General features: G+C 37.8%; 1 protein-coding gene across 6 annotated transcripts in view; it reads left to right on the top strand.

The window, feature by feature from the left end:
- The window catches only part of PJVK (pejvakin), a 37,496-nt gene extending 28,409 nt beyond the window's left edge, over positions 1-9,087 (top strand). The window contains exons 1-6 of one of the 6 annotated variants that reach the window (XM_032293082.1): positions 205-281; positions 2,736-2,931; positions 3,467-3,608; positions 5,942-6,059; positions 8,062-8,160; positions 8,689-9,087. In XM_032293082.1, the coding sequence (XP_032148973.1) occupies positions 3,537-3,608; positions 5,942-6,059; positions 8,062-8,160; positions 8,689-8,981 (582 nt within the window). In that variant the 5' untranslated portion in view covers positions 205-281; positions 2,736-2,931; positions 3,467-3,536 and the 3' untranslated portion in view covers positions 8,982-9,087. The other 5 variants (XM_032293080.1, XM_032293078.1, XM_032293077.1 and 2 more) reach the window with 5 other exon arrangements.
- Positions 9,088-12,847: the final 3,760 nt, after the last annotated feature.

Raw genomic sequence — 12,847 nt, 5'->3', positions numbered from 1 at the left:
AGGGAGACTCCCCGGGCCCGGTCCCGAAGCTTGAGACCCGGGATATATCTGCCCCAGGGGGCTGCGGTGGGCTCTCCGGGTCCCCGAGCCCTGTGTTTAGGAACATTCGGAGACGTCCAGTGACCCCTCCTCTCCCGACAGGCGGGCTCCTCTGTCTTCTGGGTTTTCGTCGCGGGATGGAACGCTGGTCAGTGCATCCCAGCAAAACACGTTAGGCGTAAACAAAGGCCTTTCTCAGGTCCTGTGGTGTTATGGCGTTTGCCTGGGATGCAGCACCTTTTGTGGGCCATTAGATGTTGTGTCTCTTCTCCAGGGGCTTGCTAGGCATTTGCAGAAATGCCCCCCTGTGCTTACCGTGTGTTCTGGAAGATTGCTTTGTACAATGCTATTCATACGAAAGGATGTTACTAAAAGTGATTTATGGCCGGGCGCGGTGTCTCACCTGTAATCTCAGCACTTTTGGAGGCCAAGGCGGGCGGATCGCTTGAGGTCATTTGCTCGAAACCAGCCTGGACAACAAGGTGAAACCCTGTCTCTACTAAGAATACAAAAATTAGTTGGGAGTGGTGGTGTGCACCTGTAATCCCAGTTACTTGGGAGGCTGAGGCAGGAGAATCGCTTAAACACGGGAGGCGTATGTTGCAATGAGCGGAGATCGCGTCCCTGCACTCCAGCCTGGGCGACAGAGGGAGACTTTGTCTCAAAAAAAGAGAAGTGCTTTCTTATTTTGTTAGCATGTGAGCTCTGGATGTTTGAAAGCAAGTGAAAGATGTTCAGAATCTAATCAAATGATATCGTTTGATGCTTTAATTAGAGCTTATTCTCTTTTCCTCTCCATTATCGTCTATATATGTATGAATAGAGATTACTATCCATCACTGTTTTAATGGGTATCTTATTGGAAGGGCTACACAGTCACTATTTCAAAATATATTAACGTACGCATAACACCTATGGAAAAACATTTCAGCACTTGGGTAAAATTCATTTTTAGTTACAAAATCACTTAAAAACAGGCCAAAACTTTAAATTGCTCTTGTTAAAAGTTGAATAACTGGGATAATAATGATGAAATAAAAAGATGCAGCAGGACTCCATTTCAAAGAAACAGAGTCTGTGTGCCAAACTTCAGAGTAAGAAATCACTAGGTAATAGTTTATATAGTTACTTATATGTAATGTGGCTTTGCGTTTAAAATAAAGATCTGCATATAATTGTTTATAGTCTGTGAATTCATATTTAATATTAAACACAGTTTGGTAAACATATAAGATGGAAGGTGAATGAAATGCTCAGTGAACTGTGTACCATGAGGATTCAAAACAGCACTTTTGTGTTGCCAAAATTCCAGTGGTGGACTTGTGAAGGGATTCCCTTTGGATTAGGTCCACTATAGATGGTATCCGGGACTATTGCTAGTGCCTAAATTGCATTGCTTCCCACAGGGCTATATGCTTCCCTTAAAATTGGTCCACCGCCAGTGGCAAATCACTATCTACTGTGATCCTTATCATAGACTTTGGTCATATTTTTATGTTATTAGTTTTTTGTGTATATTTTAGTGCTATAGCCTGCTATTCCAAATTAAACATGCTCTTAGCATATCATTTTACACCGTTGATCTATAATTCATTACCTGAGCACATGAGCAGAGGCAGTGAATTATACAGCGGTAAACTACTTGGTGAAACCAAGCTTTGTATTTATAAGGTGTATAATTATATTTAAAAACAAGCAATGCTTAATTTTGTGCCTGATTTTCCTCTTTGAAAATGAATTTATCTGGGGGTTGCAGTTGATGACGTTTTCATGTTAATATGTTTGCTGCTGCTACCAAGAGCTTTGTCAAGCAAGTTGGAGATGGAGGGAGATTAGTTCCTGTTCCAAGCCTCAGTGAAGCTGACAAATATCAACCTCTAAGTCTGGTGGTAAAAAAGAAGCGATGCTTTCTGTTTCCTAGATATAAATTTACTTCAACACCTTTTACACTGAAAGATATTCTCTTAGGAGACAGAGAAATTTCAGCTGGTAAGTTTAAATGTTTCAGAGTGACAACTCAGTCATTGGTATTATTGGTAAGCTAAACATAGGTTATATATCCTACTTACATTAGTAATACACATTCTCAATGATTAAAGCATCATTTATTATGATGGTAGTAGTAACATTATTAAGATCAACAATGCCAAAAGCTTATATAATATCAAATCTCTTATTGGTCAAATAATTTTCAAATCTATCAATTATTTTATAAATTGTTTTAACCAAGTCAATGTAGAATATGGCATATTCATCTATAAAATGGGGTATTATTGGGCTTACCTATCTTATATGGTCAAATGAGATGAAAGTAATTTGTATTGATTTTTTACAATTCAATTGTTATTATTGGTAAACTGAAATGTATTTGAAGGGTAGGTTATATAATAAATTGATATTTTAATGAGTTACTGCTTATAAACACTTATTTTTTCTTTTAATCACCCAGTGGATCTTGATGCTTAATAAGTTCTGTTGGCTGAACAGAAAATTTGAGTTCCTTTTAAGATTTCTGGCTATGTTTCTTTTTGTTGTAAGATTAATTGAATTACTATTTTAAATCTTGGTGAGTCATGTTGCCTTTCTCTAACATTTGTGTAATTGAGTCTTCAATTGTGAATTAACATGTTACTATATATAATCTACATAAGATAAATTAAAGACATTTTGAAAATACTAAGTTTCTTCTTGTAAAGGTATTTCATCTTATCAATTACTGAATTATGAAGATGAATCGGATGTTTCACTCTATGGAAGGCGAGGAAACCATATTGTAAATGACGTTGGGATTAATGTTACTGGATCAGATTCCATTGCAGTGAAAGCTTCATTTGGTATAGTAACCAAACATGAAGTGGAAGTATCAACATTACTCAAAGAAATTACTACACGGTCAGTATAATAATCCTAATACATTTCAGTGTTTTCATTAAATACTTTAGCCATATAAACTTCATTTCAAAGAATGTTTAAAACATTGAGGTTGTATTTTACTATTGTAATTTGCTAGATATGTTTGAAATACATTAATACTATATTCAAACTTTGAATAAGGATAAATATCAAAAATCATTTGGCTTAAACAAAATTTTTAATTGTTCCACAAAATTACTTTGGCTCTGCACACATTTGCTAAATTATTAGACTGAAGTAATACAGGAGTCTGTCTGCAACAAATATGGAGTCCCCTTCAACAGACTTTCAACAGACAGTTGAAAGTCTTATATTCTATATAAGCATGTTTTAAGAAAATAGAAAGCAGAAACAAATTATGACATATCTTTTGGATGTATTTTCTGACTATTAGGCTTGCCTTGATTTACTATTAGTTGAACTATGAATGAACAACACGTGATAGCAAAAAATGTCCTTGATTATATGTAATTAGATGTTATAGAGTCTTGTGAATGTATCTTCTTTATTTTAGAAAAATTAACTTTGATCACAGCTTGATACGTCAGTCAAGGAGCAGCAGAAAGGCAGTATTGTGTGTGGTCATGGAGAGCATCCGAACCACACGACAGTGCTCGCTGTCTGTGCATGCTGGAATTCGAGGAGAAGCAATGCGGGTAAACCACACTCATTGGTCTTCTCTTACTAAGTAAAATGTTGCCATGGGAATTTTTTACAAGTATGGAATTCCTAGTCAGATTTGTGTATTTTGTCAAATGTTTTGATGAAAGAGCTGTAGTTGCATAGGATTTTGCACAGTAATGTCTGTTCTAGAATATGGAAAAAAAAAACTTGGATTCTAAATGTGTGTAATATAATGCAAAAACACTAAAGCTTGTGAAATTATGTGCATACTGGAGTCCGTCAAATTACTATTTAAGTGTTATTTTAAGAATAAAAAAATTGAGTGTTTGAGTTTATTTTTAAGTTATATAGTTTTTGGCCGGGCACAGTGGCTCACGCCTGTAAACCTAGCATTTTGGGTTGCTGAGGCGGGCAGATCACTTGCAATCAGGAGTTCTAGCCCAACTTGGGCAACATAGTGAAACCCTGTCTTTACTAAAAATACAAAAATTAGCCAGGTGTGGTGGTGCACCCCTGTAATCCCAGCCACTCAAGAAGCTGAGGCACAAGAATCGCTTAAACTTGGGAGGTAGAGGTTGCAGAGAGCCAAGATTGTGCCACTGCACTCCAACCTGGGTGACAGAGCAAGACTCTGTCTCACAAAAAAAAAGTAACATAATGCAAAAACAGTAATCCTTGTGAAATTATGTGCATATTGGAGTCCCTCATATTACTATTTAGGTGCTGTTTTAAGAATAAAAATTGAGTGCTTAAGTTGAATTGATTTTATTTTTCAGTGATAGAGTTTTTACACTTTGAATTTTTAAAAGCCGAATTTCTATTTTTATATTCAAATAGTTTTTTAAAGTTAATACTATCAATGGCCAAACATGCTTTATTCAAGATTAGTTAAATCCTTTACAAAATATTAGAGGCTATGATCATGCCACTGCACTCCAGCCTGGGTGACAGATTATAGGTGGATCATGTCTGTAATCCCAGTGCTTAGGAAGACTGAGATAGGAAGGTGACCTGAGGCCGGGAGTTCAAGACCAACCTGAGCAAAATAGAGACCCTGTCTCTACAAAAAAATTTAAAAAAAAATTAGCAGGGTATGGTGACATGTGCCTTTAGTCCCAGCTACTTGGGAGGCTGAGGCAGGGGGCTGCCTGCAGGGTGTTGGGTCCTTGTCTTTTTGAATTTGGGAGCCTTTGAAAAGCCATGGGCCTTCCCACTGCTATTGTGTCAGGGAAGATGTGGCAGCCACTTCTCTGAACCACCCTTTTGCCTTCGGACTTCTCGGCGGCCAGCAGCTGCCTGACCAGGGGCCTGGAGCCACGGGCTGAGCTGATGACCATGGGCTCGATGTCCAACCAGCAGTTTGCAGGTTTGAGCTCGGGACTTAGAGAGGACACCTTAGGATGCAGGGGTGGCCAGTAGGTCAAGGTTATGGTGAGCTATGATTGTACCACTGCACTCCAGCTTGGGTAACAGAGAGAGACCCTGTCTCTGAAAAAAGAAATTTTTTTAATTTTCAGCTAAATTATGATAGTGTTTATCTTTGTCATTCAGTGACACCTAATAATGACCTGATTGGATTAAAATAATTGTTGCCAGGTGGGTGGATCACGAGGTCAAGAGATCGAGACCATCCTGGTCAACATGGTGAAACCCCGTCTCTACTGAAAATACAAAAAATTAGCTGGGCATGGTGGCGCGTGCCTGTAATCCCAGCTACTCAGGAGGCTGAGGCAGGAGAATTACCTGCACCCAGGAGGCGGAGGTTGCGGTGAGCCGAGATCGCGCCATTGCACTCCAGCCTGGGTAACAAGAGCGAAACTCCGTCTCAAAAAAAAAAAAAAAAGGATTCAAGGATAATCTTTTCAAGTCTTTGCAAATAAAAGTTATGTTCAGTACCTATATTCAGCTACCTGTCAAATTCTGATTAACATTGGATCATTTTTGAGGCAGAAACTGAAACATTTACTTGATTGTTGGCGATTGCTTTGGAAAGCAACTAAAAGCTCTGGGGAGGCTTTGGAATGGTAGACAGACTAGGCTAAAAACTTTAACTCCAGCACTGCTTTCTAAGATTTGCTATCAAAAAAAAGCTTCTACTCCAGAGCATTATGGTTGTGGTAGCACTAATCATGGGCTGGAATACTAAAGTAAGTGAAAAAGTGCAGAGGTGTTTTCTAAGATAGACTAGGAGTTTCTGTTGGACCTATTGGATCTCTGCTATAAAAAATGGTTTAATTCAAGAAGAATAATTCTTTATTAGGGAATTTCTTGCTTTGTTTTTGAATTATAGGACATGTTTGTTTCTCCAAAAAGCTATTCTTACATGATATAATCCTTAATAATGTTTTTCATTTATTCAATATAGTTTCACTTTATGGATGAACAGAATCCCAAGGGAAGGGACAAAGCTATTGTTTTCCCAGCACATACAACCATAGCTTTCAGTGTTTTTGAACTCTTCATATACCTGGATGGTGCCTTTGGTGAGTTAAGGGTCTGCATGAAATACAAATGATTATATTTTTAAGGTGCATTTAATAGGGTCTCTCTCTCTCTCTCTCTCTCTCTCTCTCTCTCACCAATTATAGAAGATGCTTTCAGCACTGTCAATCTTATGCTTGGGTGAAATAGCTGGGAAAGGCCCTCCCTTCCCTGCTTCCCCATTCCTCTTTTCTACTTCTTGGTGAAGGTTGTAAACTCTCCACTACTCCATTTAAAATTATAAAAGCTAAAATACCATCTACTGACAAAGCATTCCTTAGCTTACATGGGGAGATAATAAATGACCTTCTCATAGGTAGTTTTTGATGGTGGTAAACAGAGGAATAGGTAGATAGTAGGATGCCTGAAGTGTTAGGATGCTCAAACCAGGGCATCTAAAGACAGCTTTTCTTACATCAGTTTTACTTATCATAAACCCAGCTTCCCCTTGTACTCTTCCTAAAAAAGAACTTTAAAAGTAAAATTACTTCCTATAAAATTGTTACCTTGTATAATATCTAGGTGCAGCTCATTTTAGGTCTCTACATTTCACAGATCTTTAAGGTTTGTTGGCCAGCTGGAACAAGTCCAGGTGTAGCCCAAAGGATCAGGAAAGGGAGCCCCTAGCCATGGTAATTGACAAATGTTTTTAGAACTGTTTTTGTTCATTCCTGCAATTTTATAGAAGGAGGGAATAGGAAGTTCAGAAAAAAAACAAAACTTCATGTTAAGTAAATTTTTTTTTCTTTTTTTTGAGATGGGGTTTTACTCCTGTTGCCCAGGCTGGAGTGCAATGGTGTGTGATCTGGGCTCACCGCAACCTCTGCCTCCTGGGTTCAAGTGATTCTCCTGCCTCAGCCTCCCAAGTAGCTGAGATTACAGGCATGTACCCTGTATGCCCAGCTAATTTTGTATTTTTAGTAGAGATAGGGTTTTGCCATGTTGGGTAGGTGGGTCTTGAACTCTCGACCTCAGGTGATCTGCCTGCTTCGGTCTCCCAAAGTGCTGGGATTATAGGCATGAGCCACCATGCCCCGGCAAGTAAATTGTTTTTTAAAAGAAATATTTTTAATTTTTGTGGCTATATAATATATATATATTTATGGGGTACATGAGATATTTTGATACAGGCATACAGTGCATAATAATCACATCATGGAAAATGGGTTATCTGTTCCCTCAAGCATTTATCCTTTGTGTTACAAACAATCCAATTATACTCTTTTAGTTATTTTAAAATGTACAAATTCTAAGATGGAGAAAAAACCGTACAATTATATTATTTTGACTGTAGTCACCCTGTTATGCTTTCAAATACTAGGTCTTATTAAGTAAATTATAATTGGATAACTTTAGGTTTTTACAGTTTTATTGATGGTTGGGAAGAATGTAAATGGACTGATACATCTGAAAGAATTTAAAATATATGTATAATTTGGACTTCCACTTCTAGGAATTTATCCTACAGATATATTTACACATATATGAAATTATATGAGTACCAGTATATTCAGTACTCAATAACAAGAGATTGGAAGCAATTATAAGGAGACTAAATAATGATGCATCCTTACAACAGAATACTATGAAGCAATTAGAGTATATAATACTTTTAAGAGAGATTTTTAAAGAGCTGAGTATCATATGTAACTATTTGGGTATAAATAATTTTATATACCTACATGTATACTTACATCTTCCTTTATGCTTGTAAAATATATGGAGTATTTCTGGAAGCATACACAAGAAACTTAAACAATGGGTGCCCCTGAGCCCGTGAGGTAGAAGACTGTGTGTGGCAGGATTCAGGGTGGGCTAGAGACTTATTTGTTGCTGTATCTCCTTTTGGTATGAATTGTGTACTGCGTGAATGTTACCGTTTCCAAAAGTATGTAAAAGTGAACTTAAAACACAATGAATGATTAGCACCAGAATTCATCACCCCATCAAACAATAAAATATGAATTGTTCAAGTTATAACATCTTCTAAAATTTTTTTTGTAGACCTTTGTGTCACTTCAGTGTCAAAAGGAGGATTTGAAAAGGAAGAAACAGCAACATTTGCACTGCTCTACAGATTGAGAAATATACTGTTTGAAAGAAGTATGTCCATTGAGGAGTACTATGTCTTTTTTTTGTTTGTTTCCTGGCCTAACACGTGATGTTATCCATTCAGTAATCCCATCTGTTAAGGAAAATTTTAAATTTAAAAGTCTGGCTGGTATGGTGGCTCATGCCTATAATCCCAGCACTTTGGGAGGCCAAGGCAGGCAGATTGCTAGGGCTCAGAAGTTTGAAACCAGCCTGGGCAATGTGGCAAAACCACATCTGTACAAATCATTAAAAAAAAAAAAAATTGATTGTGGTGATGTGCACCTGTAGTCCCAGCTACTTGGGAGGCTGAGGTGGGAGGATCACTTGAGCTTCAGAGGTAGAGGTTGTAGTAAGTGGAGTTTGAGCCACCGCACTCCAGCTTGGGTGACAGAGCCAGACCCTGTCTCAAAAAAGAAAAAAAAAAACCAGCCAAATTATTTCATGACTAATGGATTCACATATTTATTAATGCTATTTGCGTTATGTATTTTTCATTTTGACTTCTAACACATTTCTGTTCTGCTTTTGTCCTTTTAGATAGAAGAGTGATGGATGTCATTTCTCGTTCACAGCTTTACTTGGATGATCTTTTTTCTGACTACTATGATAAACCTCTCAGCATGACTGATATTTCACTCAAAGAAGGGACCCATATCCGAGTTAACTTACTTAATCACAACATTCCCAAAGGGCCTTGCATACTCTGTGGAATGGGGAACTTCAAAAGGGAGACAGTTTATGGGTGCTTCCAGTGTTCTGTGGATGGTCAGAAGTATGTGAGACTTCATGCAGTTCCTTGTTTTGATATTTGGCACAAGAGGATGAAATAAAATGAAAAGTGAATATACCATCTTGGTGTTTTAGATGCAGTTGTGCCACAAACCTTCCCTAAATTATCTAGGTTTGCTTGGATGAGTTAAATTAAAACAAGAAAAGAAAAAAGAAATTAACCTGTCTGGGTATCATATTCTGTAGGGAATCCATGAGCCTGTCACGTTGGTGCACCAGAATGTAGGGATCCACGAGCCCCACATTGGGCACCAGAATGTAGGGAGCCAGCCCTACATCACCCGTGGGTAACCCAAGTCCAGTGGCAACAAAGGAATGAGAAAGACAGATAAAGAGAAAAAGTGGGACCAGGGGACCATCACTTTATTACTCTGGAGATGACAGTGAAGGCCCCAAGCTCTGCTCATCCACACTATTTAATGATTACAATCACTTTGATCTATAGGGTAGGGGTGGAATGATGGTGGGATGAATCAGTGAGCCTGAAGTGAATCCGTGAGCTGGAACTGGTGTATCATCCTAAGGATTGATGACAGTGGCAGTTTGGGAGTTTCGCAACAGAGAACATGTGGTTATCTTTAACTTATTATTTATGTGCAGCTGGTGGAATGTGGGCCTTACAAAGAGCCTACAAGTCTGGCTATGTCACAGTGCTATGAAGGAGTTTTACATCCTTGAGCACAAAGTTTATGGTAGCAGAGCCGAGGTCACCCTGCACCAGAACATGAGGCATGGAGAGGCCTTCCTCCTCAGAGGCCTCCTGTGGCCTTCTGCAGTTTGTTTTTCCTTGTTTATCTGTTACTTATAACCAATTTATGTAAGCACTCTCTAAATCCTTTCTCCTTTGCAGTGTTTCCCAACAATATTCCCCATCTATAAAGTAGAGATGATGACAATAGTGTCTATTTCTTAGGTTGTCATGAAAATTAATAACATTGTTTATATCAAAAAAGATTTACATATAAAATTCAGAATAGAGATGTTCTTTTATAAACTTGCCAGTCACTTAATCATTTTTGGGATGTAGTCTATCATTTTAGATAACTTTTTATATAATTAAGAGATTTTTCTAAATATCAATTTTATTTTCAATCAACTTTCAATGCAACATCTGATGACAAGAGTGCATAAGTAGCAACTTTATGGTGCTTCAACTATTGCCTTTGGTATGGTAAAATGAGAAAAATGTGTTAATAATTTAAAGTAATCCTAAATGTTTAATTGCAGTATCAAATTGAAAGCACACTCAACTCAACATGGGATTTTGTATACACAGTTAACAAGGTGACTGATAGTCGTAATGGGCTGCTATTCTATGATATGTGTGTGCTCACGAGTTTTGTCTTCATAAAACTCACTACTGTCATTGTAAAGTTAAGGCAGGTAAGACATGTCTGTTTCTTTGAAAATGTTTAAAACATTTAACGTATTCAGTTCTGAAAGATCTTTTTAATCTACGCTGTTAAGAAAAATGAATTTTTCATATACAACCTAAATTACTTACAATTTATTTACTTACCTTTATTAAAATAATTGTAAAATGAATGTTAAAAGTCTAGAACTCAAAATGTAGTCATAGCACTCAATGCCATATATATGCATATTGAGACAAAGCAATCATGGAGATATGAAATACTTTACACTGTACTGTATGTAGAATGATTAGAAATTTATTTTTAATTATGTAAACACAAGTTTTAGAATGAATCATCTCCCTGTTCATGTGGCATTATCTGTCATTTTTAAAAAACAAGTTTAAAAGCACTTTGTATGAAAAATAATGGGACAAAAAGATTAGAATTACAAAGTTTAGATTATAGAGTGACTTATTAATATGGATACAGAGAATGGAGACAGGTTCCAAACTAAAATAAAGAACATTGAGTTACTTAGTTTACTTCAACAAAGCAGGTTTTCCTGAGGGAAGGCAATCAAAGAATAAATGATTAAACACATGATAAAGTGTTAGAAAATTGAGCATAGAAATGAAGGAATATTGGGAGGAAGAAAAAGATAGTACAGATTTTTGTTTTATGAGGTGTCAAATTATGTGCTAGCCATATGTGTTATTTACTAATCTCATCATGGTTTTACACCTATATATACTTTTTTTTTTGTACCTACTCATCTGAAAGCCCACTATTTTTAAATGGAATTTTTGACAGTGTAAAGGAGTTAAAGGATGAATAATGGTTTGGAAAGAGCAAGTTTCAGAAGGTAGAAAAAACTTTACTTCTTTGGAACTCAATTATTTTGAACAGAGCTATTTACCGTCTGACCATACTTTCCTATATATGCAGTGCATTAGTCCATCTTCACACAGCTATAAAGAACTGCCCAAGACTTGGTAATTTGTGGGTTTTGTTGTTGTTGTTGTTTGTTTTTGTTTTTGAGATGGAGTTTTGCTCTTATTGCCCAGGCTGGAGTGCAATGGTTCGATCTTGGCTCACCGCAACCTCTGCTTCCTGGGTTCAAGCATTCTCCTTCCTCAGCCTCTGGAGTAGCTGGGATTACAGACTATGCCCGGCTAATTTTGTATTTTTAGTAGAGACAGAATTGCTCCATGTTGGTCAGGCTGGTCTGGAACTCCTGACCTCGGGTGATCCACTCGCCTCAGCCTCTCAAAGTGAAGTGAGGGATTACAGGCATGAACCACCACGCCTGGCCTGCTAAGACTTGGTAATTTGTAAAGGAAAGAAGTTAAATTGACTCAGTTTCCCATGGCTGGGGAGGCCTCAGGAGATTTACAATCATGGTGGAAGGCGGGAAAGCAAAGCACCTTCTTCACAAGGTGGCAGGAGGGAGAATGAACGCAGGAGGAACTATCAAACACTTATAAAACAAACAGATATCATGAGAACTCACTATCATGAGAACAGCACGGGGGAAACCGCCCCCATGATTCAATTACCTCCACCTGGTCTCTCCATTGACGTGGGGATTATGGAAATTATGGGGATTACACAAAATGAGATTTGGGTGGAACACAAAGCCCAACCATATCATGCAGTATGCAAAATCTTCTATGTTCCAATAGACATGTGCCCCTTCTTTGGTACCAACGTGATCTTCTACAGCATCTCTTACATGCTATTCTCAAGTCATACGACATCATAACTTGGACATGACACAGAAATGCTAAGGCATTGTATATCCTCATTTGTTTGGCACATTTATAAACATTTGAGAGCATACCAATTTGTAACGATCATTCCTCATTAATGAGAAGAATGATGGGAAATGAGGTGACATAAGGGAAGAGATACCTAGAGAAAGGGAATGGAAACTAAGAAATTCCATGGCATCAATTTAAAACTATCAAGACAAAAGCTTGGGGTGGCAGATATCTTATAAACGTTTATAAGAGGGAAGGGGAGTTGCAAATTTATAATAACGTCTGAAGGAATACAAGATCCAGGCAGTAGATACTTTATGCTTGCTATAAGAGGCAAAATGTCTTTGGTTTGGTCAAATATCTTTAAACATTCTCCATTGGAAAATACCCAAGGCTGGAAGCTTACAAAAAGTACAGAGACTGTGTTGAGGTTCTTTTTGGAACAGAGATATACAACTTTCTTCCTCCACATATACCGAACGAAGACTCTTTAGTTCTAGGATTTTTATAACCTCTTCATACTGTTATAAAATGTATAAATAGGCCAGGCATGGTGGCTCAGGCCTGCAATCCCAGCACTTTGGCTGAGGCGGGCAGATCACCTGAAGTCAGGTGTTTTGAGACCAGCCTGACCAACATGGAGAAACCCCGTCTCTACTAAAAATATAACATTAGTCAGGCATGGTGGTGCATGCCTGTAATCCCAGCTACTTGGGAGGCTGAGGCAGAAGAATTGCTTGAACCTGGGAGGCAGAGGTTGTGGTGAGCCAAGATTGCGCCATTGCACTCCAA

The sequence above is a fragment of the Sapajus apella genome, unplaced genomic scaffold, assembly GCF_009761245.1.
Source record: "Sapajus apella isolate SASKATOON/1434 unplaced genomic scaffold, GSC_monkey_1.0 scaffold28, whole genome shotgun sequence".
NCBI classification, from domain to species: Eukaryota; Metazoa; Chordata; class Mammalia; order Primates; family Cebidae; genus Sapajus; species Sapajus apella.
This window is presented reverse-complemented; position numbering and strand designations above follow the sequence as displayed.